We start from the raw sequence: 18,449 nt of genomic DNA on the forward strand, positions 1-18,449 counted from the left end.
CACAGTTCTGCAGACTGTACAGGAAGTGTAACGGCATCTGCTTCTGAGGAAGCCTCAGGGAGACTCCAATCTTGGTGGAAGGCAAAGGGGGAGCAGGCACATGACATGGCAGGAGCAAGAAAGAGAAGGAGGAGGTGCCACCCACTTTTAAACAGCCAGATCTCATGAGAACTCACTGTAGTGAGGACAGTACATGGTAGATGGTGCTAAACCACTCAAGCGAAATCCACCCCCAAGATCCAAGCACCTGCCACCAGGCCCCACCTCCAACACTGGGAACTACGATTCGACGTAAGATCTGGTGGGGACACAGACCCAAACCATATCAATTACCCAGTGCAGGTATTCCTTTAGGGCAATGCAAAACAGACTAACACAAGGATAAGGTGAGATGTGAGCCAAAGCTGAAGGAACTGGGAGAACTATGAGGTTATCCCAGGCAGCAGGAACAGTGAAGCGCAAAGGCCCGAAGGAGGTTACTAAGACTGAAAAAAGGGGACCAAGGAGATGGGGTAAGAGAGTTAACAAAGAGCCACAAGCATAGGATCTCTGGGCCACTGTGAGGGCTTTGGCATTGACTCTTGAACGAAGGGGTCAGTGCGGGGTTTTAAGCAGAGGGATGATGTGATTTCACCCAAGTTTTCAGTCACTGAGGTTGCTGAGTTGAGAGTATACTGGAGTCAGAAGAGGGCCGAATGGTACTGAATCAGAAAGACTGTCTTAGTCTATTTTGCTATAAAGGAGTACCTGAGACTGGGTAATCTATGTTTTTTCTTTTATTTTTTTTTTGAGACAAGGTCTCACTCTGTCGCCCAGGCTGGAATGCAGTGGCACAGTCATGGCTCACTGCAGTCTTGACCTCCAGGGCTCAAGCAATCCTCCCACCTCAGCCGCCTGAGTAGCTAGGACTACAGGCACATGCCACCATGCCCAGCTAATTTTTGAATTTTTTGTAGAGATAGAGTTTTGTCATGTTGCACAGGCTGGTCTCAAACTCCTGGGCTCAAGTGATCCACCTGCCTTGGCCTCCCAAGGTGCTGGGATTATAGGTGTGAGGCACTGTGCCTAGCCCAATCTGTTTTAAAAAGGTTTATTTAATGCAGAGAACCCCAGTGAGATATTACATAAGATGGCCATTGCCAAGACACATAATCGTCAGATTCTCCAAGGTCGAAATGAAAGAAAAAATGTGAAAGGCAGCTAGAGAGAAGAGCCAGGTCAGTTACATAGGGAATCCCATCAGGGTAACAGTGAACCTTTCAGCAGAAACCCTACAACCCAGAAGAGATGGGGGCCTATATTCAGCGTTCTTAAAGAAAAGAAATTTCAGGCAGGGCATGGTGGCTCACATCTGTAATCCCATCACTTTGGGGGGCCGATACGGCTGAATCACCTGAGGTCAGGAGTTAGAGACCAGCCTGACAAACGTGATGAAACCTCGTCTCTTCTAAAAATGCAAAAATTAGCCAGACGTGGTGGCGCACACCTGTAGCCTCAGCTACTCGGGAGGCTGAGGCAGGAGAATCACTTGAACCCGGGAGGCGAAGGTTGCAGTGAGCTGAGATCACACAACTGCACTCCAGCCTGGGTGACAGAGACTCTGTCTCAAAAAAGAAAACAAGAAATTTCAACCAAGAATTTCATATCCAGCCAAATTAAGCTTCATGAGCAAAGGAGAAACAAGATCCTTTTAGGCAAACAAATGCTATGGGAATTTATTACAACCAGACCTGCATCACAGGAGTCCTTAATGAAATGCTAAATACGTAAAGGATAAACTGTTATGGGCCACCATAAAAAGGTTTATTTGTTTCAGAATTCTGATATCTGAAAAAGTTCAAGATTGGACATCTACATCTGGTGAGGGCTCTAGGCTGCTTCTACTCCTGGCAGAGTAGAAGTGAAAGGGAGCTGGTGAGCACAAAGATCACATAGCAAGAGAGGAAACAAAGAGTGAAGGAGAGGTTCCAGGCTCTTCTTATCAATAAGCTCTCTTGGGAACTAAGAAAGCAAGAACATGGCCGGGCGCGGTGGCTCAAGCCTGTAATCCCAGCACTTTGGGAGGCCGAGACGGGCAGATCACAAGGTCAGGAGATCGAGACCATCCTGGCGAACACGGTGAAACCCTGTCTCTACTGAAAAAATACAAAAAACTAGCCGGGTGAGGTGGCGGGCACCTGTGGTCCCAGCTACTCAGGAGGCTGAGGAAGGAGAATGGCGTAAACCTGGGAGGCGGAGCTTGCAGTGAGCTGAGATCCCGCCCCTGCACTCTAGCCTGGGCGACTCTGTCTCAAAAAAGAAAAAAAGAAAGCAAGAACTCACTCACCCCTTCCCCCAGGGATTCATCTATTCAGGAGGGATCTGCCCCCAGGACCCAAACACCTCCCATTTTAGGCCGATCACCAACACTAGGGATCAAATTTCAACGTGAGTTTTGGGGGAACAAACAACAAATTATAGCAGAAATCAATGGTGAGATGACTGTCCTAATCCAGACAAAATATCACGGCAGTGTCAAAGCTGTCAGAATCAACAACATGGAGTTACTTAGGTTAAAAAATCCCTGACAATAAGAGCTAGGGAAGACAAAGAATTCACAAACAGATTGCTTTTTTTTTTTTTTTGAGTTTTTGAGACAAGGTTTCACTCTGTCCCCCAGACAGGAGTGCAGTGGCACGATCTTGGCTCACTGCAACCTCCGCCTCCTGGGTTCAAGTGATTCTCCTGCCTTAGCTTCAAAAGCAGGAGAAAGAGCAGCAGCAAAAAAACTTAGCAAATATATCCGGAAGAGAAAAAGAAATTCAAGTAGCAACATTCTTAAATTTGGACAAGATACTACAAAAACTGAACAAAAAGCAAAAAAGTATTTTTGCAAATAAAAATATAATAGCTGAAATAAAACATTTAAGAGAAGGTTTAGAATGCAAATCCGAGGCCGGGCGCAGTGGCTCACGCCTATGATCCCAGCCCTTTGGGAGGTGGGCAGATCAGGTCAGGAGATCGAGACCATCCTGACTAACACGGTGAAACCCCATCTCCACTAAAAATACAAAAAATTAGTTGGGCGTGGTGGCAGGTGCCTATAGTCCCAACTACTCTGCAGGCTGAGGCAGGAGAATGGCGTGAACCCAGGAGGCAGAGGTTGCAGTGAGCCGAGATCATTCGCCTGCACTCCAGCCTGGGTGACAGAGCAAGACTCTGTCTCAAAAAAAAAAAAAAAAGAATGGAAATCCGAGAACCCAGGATTAAAAAAACAAAGTTACAGCCAGGTACAGTGGCTAATGCCTGTAATCACAGCACTTTCAGAGGCTGAGGCAGGCAAACTAACTGAGGTTAGGAGTTCGGGACCAGCCTGGTCAACATGATGAAACCCCCACTCTACTAAAAACACAAACAATTAGCCAGGAGTGGTGGCAGGTGCCTGTAATCCCAGCTACGTGGGAGGCTGAGGCAGGAGAATCGCTTGAACCCAGGAGGCAGAGGTTGCAGTGAACTGAGATGGCGCCACTGCACTCCAGCCTGGGCAACAAGTGAAAAACTCTGTCTCAAAAAAAAAGAACAAAGAATAAAAGGTTTGTCTGGGCATGGTGGCTCACGCCTGTGATCCCAGCACTTTGGGAGGCCAAAGCGGGCGGACTAGGAGGTCAGGAGATTGAGACCATCCTGGCTAACACGGTGAAACCCCGTCCCACTAAAAATACAAAAAATTAGCTGGGCGTGGTGGCAGGTGCCTGTAGTCCCAGCTACTCGGGAGGCTGAGGCAGGAGAATGGCGTGAACCCGGGAGGTGGAGCTTGCAGCAAGCCGAGATCACGCCACTGCATTCCAGCCTGGCAACAGAGCGAGACTCTATCTCAAAAAAAAAAAAAAAAAATCAATAAAAAATAAATACATAAAATAAAAATAAATTCAGATGGCGCAGCTTTAAGATGGAAGATGGCTATCTACCCCAAAATCAACTATGATATGGACAGCAACATCAAGCCACTGAAACTTGAGGGCTGTTTGTATAAACTAATTAATATAAGGAGTCAATAAGTTTTGTGTAATGTTGATAAGTCTAGAAACACAGCATAAGCATCAGAGGAACTAAAAACAGAAATAGTTAAAAGGTTTCTGGAGAGTACATTTCATTATGAACTTTCTGTACACCTGGATTTGTTACCATCTGCAAGTATTCATTTGATCGTTTTGATCTTTTTTTAAAAAAGGTAAAAACATGCATAAAGAGGCTCTGAATAAGGTTTTTCATGAGTAACATAAAAAGGACTTTGCTTTGGCTGCTCAGACACCTTTTTGCTTTTTTCACATTTCCCACCTCCATTGCTTAAGGTTTAACTTAACAAGTGACCTTCGACTATAAAATGAAGCAAAGGATCTGCACTGAAGTAGTGAAAACCTAAGTACTATTCTGCACAACTTCCACAAGAGGGCAGCAGAACCCTCTGAAGTAGTCTACAAAAATAACAGACCTTGATTTTTCCTTTAATTTATTTTCATGCTAGCCTTCCTTAAAATCTTTTCCTAGAAAGCACTAACTAGCTGTGACCTGGCTAGGCTTGGTGGCTCATGCCTATAATCTCAGCCCTTTGAGGGCCAAGGTGGGTGAATATCTTGAAGCCAGGAATTCAAGACCAGCCTGAACAAGATTGCAAGACCTTGTCTCTACAAAAAAAATAAATAAATTTTTTGGCTGGGAGCAGTGCCTCACGCCTGTAATCTCAGCACTTTAGGAGGCTGAGGCGGGTAGATCACCTGAGATCAGGAGTTCGACAGCAGCCTGGCCAATATGGTGAAACCTTGTCTCTACTAAAAATATAAAAATTAACCAGGCGTGATGGCAGGCACCTGTAATCCCAGCTACTCAGGAGACTGAGGCAGGAGAATTGCTCGAACCCAGGAAGCGGAGGCTGTAGTGAGCCGAGATCACACCACTGCACTCCAGGCTGGAGGACAGAGTGAGACACCATCTCAAAAATAAAATAAAATAAAAATTTTTTTTAAATAGCTGTGACATTGTAACACAGAAACAGGTAGCATCTAGATATAATTAGAGAATGGGGCCAGGCACAGTGGCTCATGACTGTAATCCCAACACTTTGGGAGGCCAAGGCGGGCAGACTACTTGAGGCCAAGAGTTTAAGACCAGCCTGGGAAACATGGCAAAACCCCATCTCTACAAAAAATACAAAAATTAGCTGGGTATGGTGGCATGCACCTATAGTCCCAGATACTCAGGAAGCTGAGGTGGGAGGATGCCTTAAGCCCAAGAGGCAGAGGTTGCAGTGAGCCGAGATGGCACAACTGCACTCCAGCCTGGGCAACAGAGCGAGACCCTGTCTCCAAAAAAAAAAAAAAAGCAAAAAGGAGAAATCAAAGTACATACCAGATAATCTCACTCAATCCTCACAGTGACCCTGAGATAACCATACTATTATCATCTGTAATTTATCATTTCACAGATAAGCAACTGAAGCTGAGATGGCAACACAGCCAGATCCTGTTCTCCCCCAAAACAAGAGAGAGAATGGGAAGCATCTTTCAACTAGATATCTGCTGTATCTACTTTAGTGTCTACCTTTAACACTTTTAGCACTATTCGAAATCAAAACAAGTTTCATTACATAGATGTGTAATGTGAGGCCAGGTGCAGTGGCTCACGTCTGTAATCTCAGCACTTTGGGAGGCCAAGGCAGGCGGATCAACTGAGCCCAGGAGTTTGAGACCAGCCTAGCCAACATGGTGAAACCCCCATCTCTACTAAAAATACAAAAATTAGCCAGGCGTGGTAGCGGGCACCTATAATTCCCAGCTAATCAGGAGGCTGAGGCAGGAGAATCGCTTGAGGTGGAGGTGGAGGTTGCAATGAGCCGAGATCGTGCCACTGCACTCCAGCCTGGTGGACAGAGATAGACTCTGTCTCGAAAAAAAAAAATAATAAATAAACATAGATGTGTGATGTGAAAGTCAGGACCATATTGGAACTATTGGTGCCATCCTTTTTTCCCTATTCCCTACTTCCATACCCATGGGCATCAATAATGGACTCACAACTTTCTCTATCCTGCTGAGGCAGAAGCAAGCTTCAGAACAAAGACCCCTCAAGACAGTGACTACCAGACACCACCAATCAGCTCTAATGGGGCACAGGAGAGGAAACCCACCTACCATTGCAGAAAGGAAAAACATTTGAGGGGAAAAGGTTGGGAGAAAGAATAAAGAGGGTTAGATGACCAATTCAGTTCACTGCTAAAGGACAGTTCACTGCTAAAGGGATTTTCTTAAAATGTCAGGAAACCAAAGGAAAAGCATCATATAAAGTTTTTACCTTTGCTGTACCAGTCTGAGAACCATAAAAAATCTTCACTCCAGACACAAAGATGTCTTTCTCTTGAAGGGAGACATAACCATTTGTCATCAAATCCTGAGGTGCTCTTGGAACAGATTTTTCCTGTAAGCTCCTGTCCTGAAAGACAAATAATTACACAAAATCCATCAAGTCTAAATCATTTCCCAACTTCAGCAGGGATGAAAATTAGCACAGATACTGAGACACTTTATTTTTCTCTTAATCTGACACACTAAATTTTTCTCTTAATCTTTCTGGTTGTATTCCTCAAATATTAGCCCCCTTGGTATAATAAGGTCCTTTAATAGGCAGGACTCACATTTTTAAGGCTCATGATTTCCATTCCCTCCAAGAAAAAACTTTACATACTCTTATCCTATAAAGTATTTTAGTAGAATAATAGTAGGAACTTATTTTCTGATCCTTAACGAATGGAAAGGCAAGAGAGGACTAGTGACCCTTAAAGGTATAAAACAAATTTGTTTTTCATATAAAAGTTTCATTTTTCATTACAAAAAATCTTCCTGTATCTTAAAAATGAGACACAGGGCCGGGCGCGGTGGCTCAAGCCTGTAATCCCAGCACTTTGGGAGGCCGAGACGGGCGGATCACGAGGTCAGGAGATCGAGACCATCCTGGCTAACACGGTGAAACCCCGTCTCTACTAAAAAAAATACAAAAAACTAGCCGGGCGAGGTGGCGGGCGCCTGTAGTCCCAGCTACTCGGGAGGCTGAGGCAGGAGAATGGCGTGAACCCAGGAGGCGGAGCTTGCAGTGAGCTGAGATCCGGCCACTGCACTCCAGCCTGGGCGACAGAGCGAGACTCCGTCTCAAAAAAAAAAAAAAAAAATGAGACACAGAAAAAGTAAATAACTTAATCCAAGATAACTTAGTCTCCAAAAACTTAGAGAAGAAATTTATTTTAGGCATTTCATTAAAATATCTAAAGACCAAACCACAAAAGTAATTAAAGGTTCCTTTTAGTGTTTAAATCCTCTATAAAATCTGATGCCTAAATATTAAAAAAAAAAACTCCACTTACCTGCGTCTTGCTGACAATCTGGAGACAAATCCAAAGGCTAATGCTAACAGCAAAGCCCAGATAAATGTAAAACCTGTTTATCCATAATGATATTAAAGGTGAGGAGAGGTCCCATGTATCCACAGAAGGATCTAAATTTAAAATGACACACACAGGTAATTTCGTTTAAAGCTATATATACAAAGATATCCATCCCGATTTTAAGAAGAAAATAAAACCAACCTTACATTCAACAACTCAGCTAAGAAATCTAATTTAAAAATCAACTGTTGGCCGGGCGCAGTGGCTCATGCCTGTAATCCTAGCACTTTGGGTGGCTGAGGCGGGCAGATCACCTAAGGTCAGGAGTTCCAGACCAACCTGGCCAACATGGTGAAATCCCAGCCCCTACTAAAAATACAAAAATTAGCCGGGTGTGGTGGCGCGCGCCTGTAATCCCAGCTACGCGGGAGGCTGAGGCAGGAGAACTGCTTGAACCCGTGAGGCAGAGGTTGCAGTAAGCCGAGATCGCGCCACCGCACTCCAGCCTAGGCGACAGACCAAGGCTCCATCTCGGGGGGAAAAAAAATCAACTGTAATAAAAATAACACACTATGTAGTAACGTGATAAAATTATCATACTGTTAATACTAACTCAAAGATAAAACAATATAAAATTGTATCTTCACTTCGAAATGAGCATTTAGAAGCAAGAGTAGGGAACATAAAGTAAAAATACTTCATGTGAAATTGGGTTAATTTTGTTTTGTTGTGCTTGCTCCATAAAAAAAAGCTAAAGTAGTAACAGTACTCTTTTTACTAATTGTACTTTCAAAGGCTCATGGTTAAACTTGTAAGATTCTCAAGTAACTGACCGTACGCCTTTTTTTTTTTTTTTTTTTTTTTTTTAGAGAGATATGCAGGGACCTGGCCTCAAACGTTCAACCTAGGAGCAATTTCAAAAGTCGAAGCCTGAAATTTAGGCTTTACAGGTGCAAAAGTCCTAATACACGTGGGTAAAGTGGGAGGAGTACTTTTCTGTTTTCATTGAGGGTTGGAAACGTAGTTTCCTTCTAAACTAACCCCCTAGCCTCAAAAGGCAAAAGCCAGGTCAAAACCAGGGATCAGTCTTCCTTGCTCTCAGCGGCGGCTATCCGGTGCTGTCAAGTCCAACAGTCTCCGAAGGAAGGGCACCGAGGACGCCACTCCGCCTGGAGAGGGTCTCAGTAAAACGTTTACCTCTCCTGCCGCCCCAGGGTCCTTGCCCGCCGGGTGCCCTTACCCATCCTCCTCAGAGCCGACAGGAGACTAGGATCTCGGACCTGGATAACCCGATGGTTCGCATTGGTACCGCGAGACGCACCGAGCTACCTCGCAGCGTTAGCGGCGTACCGGGTGCCTGAGGAGCTGGGGGCAGCCATGACACTGGCGGGCCGGTCCTGATTGGCTCAGAGGGCGAAGAGGTGGGCCCAGAGCAAAGCCCAGAGCTCTGGGAAAGGAAGCCAGTGTCCGGTGCGCTCTCGGCCCTGCTCCGATTGGCTCAGAGGGGAAAGAGGGCGTACCCAGAAATAAGCACCACCCAGAGTTCCGGGCGATGATGCCGGAGCGCTTCCGCCTCCGTTTGGATTGGCTCAGACTGGGAAAAGGTGGGTCCAGAGAGAAATGATTGGCATGGGAAAATAAAGAGGGGAAAGGAGTGGGAAGGGAGGGAAACGCTGTGTGGACCTGTTTGGATTTCGGTTGGAATAAACTGACTGCAGAAAGGCATTATTTTTGGGAAACCCCAGGATGGACTCGCTATTAGATGATATCAAGGAATTGTAGTTAATCTCGTCGCGTGTATCTGTTAAGGGCTATAGGCTGAAGTATTTAATGCTGAAACCATATGATGGTTTCTTTAAAGTACCCCCAACCGGCCGGGCGCGGTGACTCAAAGCTGTAATCCCAGCACTTTGGGAGGCCGAAGCGGGAGTATCGCTTGAGCCCAGGAGTTCGAGACCAGCCTGAGCAACATAGTGAGACCTCATCTGTACAAATTTTTTTAAATTATTTATTTAATTAAATCAGCTTGGCGTGGCCGCTCACACCTGTAGTCCCAGCTACTTGGGAAGCTAACGCTGGAAGATCGCTCGAGCCCAGGAGGTCGAAGCTGCAGTGGGGCCATGACCCTGCCACTGCACTCCAGCCTGGGTGACAGAGTGAGACTGACTTTAAGAAAAAAAAAAAAAGTGTAAATAAAAAAGCAACAAAAAAATGAAAAAAGAAGAATAAAACAAGAATGTAACATGTTAATAATTTGTTGAAGCGGGGTGATGGGTACATGGAAGGTTCATTACACATTTTTGTCTACATTTTATGTTAAAATATTTCTATTATAAAAGGGTGAGTAAATAAAAATATTTATTATAAAATAATTGTAGTATAAAAAATATTTTTATTATAAAGTGGGTCTGCCCCTTGAATTCCGCGGAACGAGGTGGTGCCAACGCTGTGTTTCAACCCGGCCACTAAACATCTGCGAGCATCCTGTCAGAGCTCTCAGCTCATTGGCGAAAGTAAATTACGTCAAACAAAAGCACCTCCCTTTTTGGGCGTGGAAAGATGGCGTAAAAAGCCACAATGCGCAGGCGTCGTCGCTCACTTTTCGCCTCCCGGCTTCCGCCCCACCTGACGTCTGCGCAATAAGGTTGCCGGGCGCACAGTGGCGGCCGCCTGAAGCTACTGAGTCGCGGCGCCGCGCACTTGCGGTTGGGTCAGTGCCGCGCGCCGCTGGTGGCCTTCAGGCTGGTCGGTGCGGGTCCGCCCCGGTTCGCCGGCTCCTAGGTCTTTGAACAGCCGCGATGTCGATCTTCACCCCCACCAACCAGATCCGCCTAACCAATGTGGCCGTGGTACGAATGAAGCGCGCCGGGAAGCGCTTCGAAATCGCCTGCTACAAAAACAAGGTCGTCGGCTGGCGGAGCGGCGTGTGAGTAGCCCCCTCCCTCGGGCCTGGGCCTGGGCCGTCACCTCCGAGGCGGCCTGTCTCTGCTCAAGTCTAGTTAATGGGCGAAGCTGAGGTCTTGGCCGGGGAGGAAATGGAACATTCCTGCTGTCAGCATGAGACGTCGCAGTCCGAGCTTGGCTCCTAAGCCAAGGGGTTCCTTCTTTATTTGGTTGGTTCGGATTGGGTTGTTGGTTTGGGATTTTGTTTTGTTGGTGTCATAATAGCTGCAGCCAAGAAATCTCATAATTGTGGTCCTTTTCCCAGAATGATAGCTGAGAGCCTAGTCTTCCGAATACTGTCATAGTTGTGGATACATCTGGTGTCTCAGTAGCCCTAGCAGTTTGAAGTGCGTAGTGTCTTCACTGCTGCCATCTAGGGATTGGCATTCCGTGGCAGCAGCTGTCCGCACCCCACCCCACCCCGCCCCACCCCACCCTTAGTGTTTCTTACGTCCTCCCATGACATTTTTCTCCAGTGAGCAAATGGTAAGGCAAATACGATTCTGAGTTTTGAAAATGTTCCCTCAGGCCGATGCGGGCAGATCACTTGAGGCCAGGAGTTCGAGGCCAGCCTGGCCAACATGAAACCCCATCTCTACTAAAAATACAAAATTAGCCGGTGTGGTGGCGCATGCCTGTAATCCCAGCTACTTGGGAGGCTGAGGCAGGAGAATCACTTCAACCCGGAGGCGGAGGTTGCAGTGAGCCAAGATCGCGCCATTGCACTCCAGCCTGGGTGAAAACAGCGAAATTCCGTCTCGGGGTGGGGGTGGGCGGGGAAGAAAAAGAAAACGTGCCCTCGACACTAAAGGTCATCAGGGGGATTTGTTGTGTCTTGCCGTTCATGTTGTTGCCATCTCGTATTTAAATGTAAATGCGTGTCCAAGTTTCAAGTATATTCACGTAGGACTTTCTCTCCTGCCCTCACAAGGGAAAAAGACCTTGACGAAGTTCTGCAGACCCACTCAGTGTTTGTAAATGTTTCTAAAGGTCAGGTTGCCAAGAAGGAAGATCTCATCAGTGCGTTTGGAACAGATGACCAAACTGAAATCTGTAAGCAGGTGGGTAACAACTACAGCGTAGCTAACCCTAATAGCCATTTATAACGTACTTGAAGGTATGTTAAACATTAAAGGCCGTTTTTTTGGAGGAAAGACTAACAAAGCAATAATGTGAGCTGCACAGTGTCACTTATAATAAAGAACTTGGTGGTTTTGTTTGTTTGTTTGTTTGTTGGGTTTTTTTGCCACAACCTCCTGAAATCAAATTTTCTACTAAATTACCTCATTTTTCTATAAATTACCTCATTTATAGAATGTGGTATACCTGAAAACTGAATTTGTTTTCAAGTATTTCATCTTTCAGACCCTTTTTCTTTGGAGACAGAGTCTTGCTCTGTTGCCCAGGCTGGAGTGCAGTGCACTCCACTGCACTCAGCTCACTGCAACCTCTGCCTCCTGGGTTCAAGTGATTCTCATGCCTCAGCCTCCCGGGTAGCTGGGATTACAGGTGCCCACCACCGTGCCTGGCTAATTTTTGGATTTTTAATAGAGATGGGGTTTCACCATGTTGACCAGTTTGGTCTCAAGCTCCTGACCTCAGGTGATCCGCCCGCCTCAGCCTCCCAAAGTGCTGGGATCTCACCGCGCCCAGCCAAAAGATTCCTGCATCTTTTGGGCAAAGCTCAAACCATTACTTACATATTAATAGCTGGAGAGGATGCAATTTAATTTTCTCCCCAGCTACTCATTTTTTTGTGGCTAGTTAACAAATAGTGTGTGATAGAGAAAGACAGTGATTTCTTAAATGTGTTGGCATTTTTTTAGATTTTGACTAAAGGAGAAGTTCAAGTATCAGATAAAGAAAGACACACACAACTGGAGCAGATGTTTAGGGACATTGCAACCATTGTGGCAGACAAATGTGTGAATCCTGAAACAAAGAGACCGTACACCGTGATCCTTATTGAGAGAGCCATGAAGGACATCCACTATTCAGTGAAAACCAACAAAAGTACAAAACAGCAGGTGAGTGGTTTCTCATGTTATCAAAACACAGCCATGGAAATCAGTTTTCTTTGAAGAAATCATTAAAATAACGGGTCTGGGGCCAGGCATGATGGTTCACGCCTGTAATCCTAGCACTGTGGGAGCCAAGATGGGAGGATTGCTTGAGGCCCGGAAACAGCCTGGGAAACATAGGGACGTACGCCCCATCTCTCTCTCTTTTTTTTTTTTTTTTTTTTTTTTTTTGAGAGAGAGTCGCGCTCTGTTGCCCAGGCTAGAGTGCAGTGGCACGATCTCAGCTCGCTACAATCTCTGCCTCCCGGGTTCAAGCGAGTCTCCTGCCTTAGCCTCCCGAGTAGCTGGGATTACAGGCATGCACCACCACACCTGGGTAATTTTGTATTTTTAGTAAAGACAAGGTTTCACCATGTTGGCCAGACTGGTCTTGAATTCCTGACCTCAGGTGATCTGTCCGCCTCGGCCTCCCAAAGTTCTGGGATTACAGGCGTCAACTACGGTACCATACCTCTAATTTATTTAATATAAAAAATTAAATTTTAAAAAATGGGTCTGCGTGGAAGCAAGTGGGTAGAAGGTTTGGGGAAGAGATGGAGGAAAAGGACAGGGTCATAAAGATAGGTAATATTTTTTTTTTCAAGTAAACAGAAATATGTATGTAGGACTTTCTTCTCCTATCCAAATCAAACTTAAAGACAAAACTTGAATTTTTAAAGGGTCATTTTAACACCTCTTTTTGAATTTTTAATTTATATATAATTCACATACCGTAAATTTCACACTCATAAAGTGTGTACACTTTTAAGTGGTATATTAACAAAGTTTGGGGACCTTCCCTGCTACCTGGTTTGAGAACATTTTCATCACCACAAAAAGAAAGTCAGTATCCACTAGTAGCCATCTGCATTTCCCCCCACAGGCCCCTCCCAACCACTAATCTCCTCTCCTTATGGACTTGTCAATTCTGGACATTTCATATAAATGGAATCATACAATATATGACCTTTTCATGGTTCATACATGTTGTAACCTGGATCAGCATGTCATTTCTTTTTTATGACGCATTAATAGCCCACTGTGTGGAAAAAACACACGTTTTATTCATTCATTTCTCAGTTGATAGACATTGGGTTGCTTTCACTTGTGAGCTATGATGAAGAATGCTGCTATGAAATTTGTTGCATGTTTTTGTGTAGACATACGTTTTCATTTCTGTATACCTGCCAAAACAGCCGCACTGTGTTACATTACCACCATCAGTGTTTACAAGTCCCAGTGTCGCCACATCCTCGGTCATGCTTGTCATTGTCTACCTTTTTGATGATAGCCATCCTGGTGGTATCTTGTTGTGGTTTTGATTTGCATTTCCTTAGTATTGATTTGAGCATATTTCCATGCGCTTATTGATGCTTCATCTGTCCGCTTTTGGGAAATCTCTGTTCAGGTTCTTTGCCCCCCTTTTTTTTTTTTTTTTTTTTTTTGAGAGGGAGTCTCGCTCTGTCGCCCAGATTGGAGTGCAGTGGCGCGATCTCGGCTCACTGCAAGCTCCACCTCCCGGGTTCACGCCATTCTCCTGCCTCAGCCTCCTAAGTAGCTGGGACTACAGGCGCCCGCCACCACACCCGGCTAATTTTTTGTATTTTTAGAGATGGGTTTCACCGTGGTCTCGATCTCCTGACCTTGTGATCCGCCCGCCTTGGCCTAGGTTCTTTGCCTTTTTTTTTTTTTTTTTTTTTTTTTTGGAGATGGAATCTCACTCTGTCACCCTGGCTAGAGTGCAGTGGCACGATCTCAGCTCATTGCAAACTCTGCCTCCTGGGTTCAAGCAATTCTTCTGCTTCAGCCTCTTGTGTAGCTGGGATTACAGGCGTGCGCCACCACACCTGGCTAATTTTTTTTTTTTGTTGTTGTATTTTTAGTAGAGACAGGGTTTCACCATGTTGGCCAGGGTGGTCTCGAATTCCTGACCTCGTGATGCACCCGCTTCGGCCTCCCAAAGTGCTAGGATTACAGGCATGAACCACTGCACCCAGCCTTCACCCTCTTGATAGTTTTTTGAAACACAAAACCTTTTCCTCTTGATAAGTCCAATTTCTCTATTTTTTTTAATGGTCACTTATGTTCTTAATATTATACCTAAGAAACCATTACCTAATCCAACTACATGGAAACTACTTTGTTTTTGAAAGCCTTATTAAATAATATAGTAAAAGAAGTTACACTCTCGATTTTGTCTTGGTAGGCTTTGGAAGTGATAAAGCAGCTAAAAGAGAAAATGAAGATAGAACGTGCTCACATGAGGCTTCGCTTCATCCTGCCAGTGAATGAAGGCAAGAAGCTGAAAGAAAAGCTCAAGCCACTGATCAAGGTCATAGAAAGTGAAGATTATGGCCAACAGTTAGAAATCGTAAGAGTCAAGTATTTTCTTTGCTTCACGTTACCTAAATAGTGTATTCTCTAGTAATAAATTTGTAGCAAACATTTAGACGTTGTAAACAGTCAGATATTTTCATAAGACTAAAGGTTGGTCAGCCTTGTTTACTACAAAACATTTATTTTTTTCCCAGCATTTCTTTTTCTCCTACATTATGCGTAGTGTTTTAGATACATTATTTTAGCAAATTTAGCAACCATTTAAAGTAAGCCACTTAAAAATCGCTATTTTTAGTGGAAAGTTAATAACTCCAATTACCTTAAAAATTTTGCAACAATTAGTACAAAGCACACTATGGAAATTTCAGAGATAGCTCAATTGCGTGCTTTACTCTGGTGCTGATCATAATCCTAAAAGACATAATCCGAAATGCCACAATCCCAGTGTTGAAATAACAAAAAAATCAAAATCCCTAAAGTCCAAAGCCTGAACTTCTAAAATCTTGAAAATTACAGTTCCAAAAGATTGAATCCTGGCTGGGCGCGGTGGCTCATGCCTGTAATCCCAGCACTTTGGGAGGCTGAGGCAGGTGGATCACCTGAGGTCAGGAGTTTGAGACCAGCCTGACCAATATGGAGAAACCCTGTCTCTACTAAAAATCGAGAATAATCAGGCGTGGTGGCACATGCCTGTAATCCCAGCTACTCGGGAGGCTGAGGCAGGAGAATCGCTTGAACCTGGGAGACAGAGGTTGCAGTGAGCCAAGATTGCGCCGTTGCTCTCTAGCCTGGGCAACAAGAGCGAAACTCCATCTCAAAAAAAAAAAAAAGATTGAATCCTGAATGATGAAATTCTGAAAGCTGAATTCTGGCAAAAGGATTAGCACTCTTTCAGTTGTATGCAGGAAAGTCGCGTCTGCTTAATTGCATCATATTAGGCAAAGCTAGGACCTTGTTATTGTCTTCATTTGGAAATTAACAATGATTTAAAGAGATGTGTCTTGGTGCCAGGTTGATGAGGGGCGGAATTGTGGATGTAATTTTAGGTGTCAACTTGACTGGAAAGGAATCCCTAGAAGCCTGATAAAGCATTATTTGGGGTGTGTCTATGAGAGTGTTTCCAGAGGATATTTGTGTGTGAACCTGATGACACTAAACACAGAACATTTTGAAGAAGCAGTGAAACCATTAGGTCCTTATGACCTCACCCCTTAGCTTCAAACACAGTGTAAATTCAGCTGTCTATAAATTCATGTTTTCAGGGCTTTGCAGCTTTTCTATTTATTTATTTTTATTTTATTTTATTTTATTTTTTTGAGACAGAGTTTCACTCTTGTTGCCCAGGCTAGAGAGCAATGGCGTGATCTCAGCTCACTGCAACCTCTGTCTCCAGGGTTCAAGCGATTCTCCTGCCTCAGCCTCCTGAGTAGCTGGAATTACAGGCATGCGCCACCACGCCCAGCTAATTTTGTATTTTTTAGTAGAGATGGGGTCTCTCCATGTTGGTCAGGCTGGTCTCGAACTGCCGACCTCAGGTGATCCACCCCCCTTGGCCTCCCAAAGTGCTGGGATTACAGGCGTGAGGCACCACGCCCAGTCTGCAGCTTCTTTTTAAAAGTAAATTGAGTATGTGAGTATCCACTGTAGATGTGAATTAACCCATCTGACACTACTCGAAGTTCTAAACTCTTTGCAAAACTGTACGCATGGGCCAGGTGCAGTGGCTTATGCCTGTAATCCCAGCACTTTGGGAGGCCGAGGCGAGCAGATAACCTGAGGCCAGGAGTTCAAGACCAGCCTGGCCAACATGGCGAAACGAAAAATACAAAAAATTAGCCAGGTATGGTGGCAGGCACCTGTAATGCCAGCTTCTTGGGAGGCTGAGGCAGGAGAATCACTTGAACCCGGGAGGCAGAGGCTGCAGTGAGCTGAGATCGCACCACTGCACTCCAGCCTGGGGGACAAGAGCAAAACTCTATCTCAAAAAAATGAATAAATAAATAAACGTACACATGGTCTCTAAATAAGTCTTCACATTGCTTTTTCTCCTTCCTACGTGGAGGTGACTTTATTGAGCTATAAAATGTAATGCTAAATTTTAGTATGAGAAGAATGAGAGTTTTCTAGTTTGTCCCTTCCATTTACAGCTGAAGAATCAGAATAAGTGTTTAAACATAGGGATTAATGCCTTGTCACAGGGGCCTCCATGGCTACTCAAGGGCAGAGGCTGAATTGGAACCCAGTGTGCTGCCCTACCCATTGTCTTACCTATTGCACCATAGAACTGTGCTATTATTAGACATCTCTGGAAAGCCTTGTATTTACCTTAAAGGAAGTTAAAGCTGAGTTTCTTCTGTGTATTGCTCGTCCTCACGTGGTAAACTGCTACGTTAAATGTTTCAGGTATGTCTGATTGACCCGGGCTGCTTCCGAGAAATTGATGAGCTAATAAAAAAGGAAACCAAAGGCAAAGGTTCTTTGGAAGTACTCAATTTGAAAGATGTGGAAGAAGGAGATGAGAAATTTGAATGACACCCATCAATCTCTTCACCTCTAAAAACACTAAAGGGTTTTTGTTTCCGACAGCACTGTTTCATGTCTGTGATCTGCCAAATACTTGCTCAAACTATTTGACATTTTCTATCTTTGTGTTAAGAGTGGACAAGGCAAGGCTTTCCTACATAAGTATAATAATGTGGAAATGATTAGGTTTTAATTATAAACTGGAGTCTAAATCCTAAAGCAAAATTGAAACTCCAAGATGCAAAGTCCAGAGTGGCATTTTGCTACTCTGTTTCATGCCTTGACAACTTTCCAAAATGAAAGTTATTTGAGGCAACTCTTGTGAGTGAAAAGTTATTTGTAGAGTAGAGTAAGATTATTAGGGATATGTCTATACAACAAAAGGGGGAGTCTTTCCTAAAAAAGAAAACATATGATGCTTCATTTCTACTTAATGGAACTTACGTTATGAGGGTCATTATGCTTGGATGATGTTCCTGATTATCTGAGAAACAGATCTAGAAAAACTGTGCCGGACTTAAATAATTTTCATTGAACATGCTGCCATAACTTAGATTATTCTTCGTTAAAAAATAAAAGTCACTTATTTCTAATTCTTAAAATTTATAATATATATTAATATAGCTAAAATTGTGTGTAATCAATAAAACCACTCTTATTTTTATTAAACTATGGCTTGTGTTTCTAGACAACTTCCTAACTCCCTTTCTTTTCTCTGTCTGTGTCTGTGGTAGGGTTAGGGAGTTATTAAGAGAACTCAATAAGTCAATATGAAGAGTGCTTAGAACAGGGCCTGTTCTTGTAAATACCTGAAAAATTTTTGCTAACAAACACTTGGGATGTAACTGAAGAATTATTGTAGTATTTAAACACGTAAATGGACAAGGTGCAAGCTTTTAAAAATCTACTTCAAGGCCAGGGGAGGTGACTCACACCTGTAATCCCAGTACTTTGGGAGGCTGAGGCAGGCGGATCACCTGAGGTCAGGAGTTTGAGACCAGCCTGGCCAACATGGTGAAACCCCATCTCTACTAAAAATACAAAAATTAGCCAGGCATGGTGGTGCACACCTGTAGTCCCAGCTACTTGGGAGGCTGAAGCAAGAGAATCGCTTGAACCCAGGAGGCAGAGGTTGCAATGAGCTGAGAACATGCCACTGCACTGCAGCCTGGGTG

The 18,449-nt window shown here is 44.3% G+C and overlaps 2 protein-coding genes across 3 annotated transcripts in view; one reads left to right on the plus strand and one right to left on the minus strand.

The window, feature by feature from the left end:
- LOC703026 (S-adenosyl-L-methionine-dependent tRNA 4-demethylwyosine synthase TYW1) overlaps positions 1–8,796 on the minus strand; it is a 250,211-nt gene extending 241,415 nt beyond the window's left edge. For both annotated transcript variants that reach the window (XM_015133369.3, XM_077996645.1), the window contains exons 1-3: positions 8,652–8,796; positions 7,391–7,521; positions 6,328–6,465 (exon numbers count right to left, since the gene is read on the minus strand). In XM_015133369.3, coding sequence (XP_014988855.1) covers positions 6,328–6,465; positions 7,391–7,521; positions 8,652–8,655 — 273 coding nt within the window. In that variant the 5' untranslated portion in view covers positions 8,656–8,796. The remainder of the gene's footprint in view (positions 1–6,327; positions 6,466–7,390; positions 7,522–8,651) is intronic.
- Positions 8,797–10,038: 1,242 nt separating this feature from the next.
- SBDS (SBDS ribosome maturation factor) lies at positions 10,039–17,943 on the plus strand. The gene is made up of 5 exons (XM_015133370.3): positions 10,039–10,337; positions 11,286–11,415; positions 12,181–12,381; positions 14,621–14,785; positions 17,155–17,943. Exons 1-5 carry the CDS (start codon positions 10,210–10,212, stop codon positions 17,281–17,283), a joined length of 753 nt encoding a protein of 250 aa, XP_014988856.1. The 5' UTR covers positions 10,039–10,209; the 3' UTR covers positions 17,284–17,943.
- Positions 17,944–18,449: the final 506 nt, after the last annotated feature.

Source organism: Macaca mulatta, chromosome 3 (genome assembly GCF_049350105.2).
Source record: "Macaca mulatta isolate MMU2019108-1 chromosome 3, T2T-MMU8v2.0, whole genome shotgun sequence".
NCBI lineage: Eukaryota > Metazoa > Chordata > Mammalia > Primates > Cercopithecidae > Macaca > Macaca mulatta.

Bases quoted from the DNA above. Each gene is read 5' to 3' on its own strand.
- SBDS (XM_015133370.3), top strand. From the start codon at position 10,210: ATGTCGATCTTCACCCCCACCAACCAGATCCGCCTAACCAATGTGGCC. The intron at 11,416-12,180 runs GTGGGTAACAAC...GCATTTTTTTAG, and splicing joins AAACTGAAATCTGTAAGCAG to ATTTTGACTAAAGGAGAAGT. The intron at 14,786-17,154 runs GTAAGAGTCAAG...TAAATGTTTCAG, and splicing joins ATGGCCAACAGTTAGAAATC to GTATGTCTGATTGACCCGGG.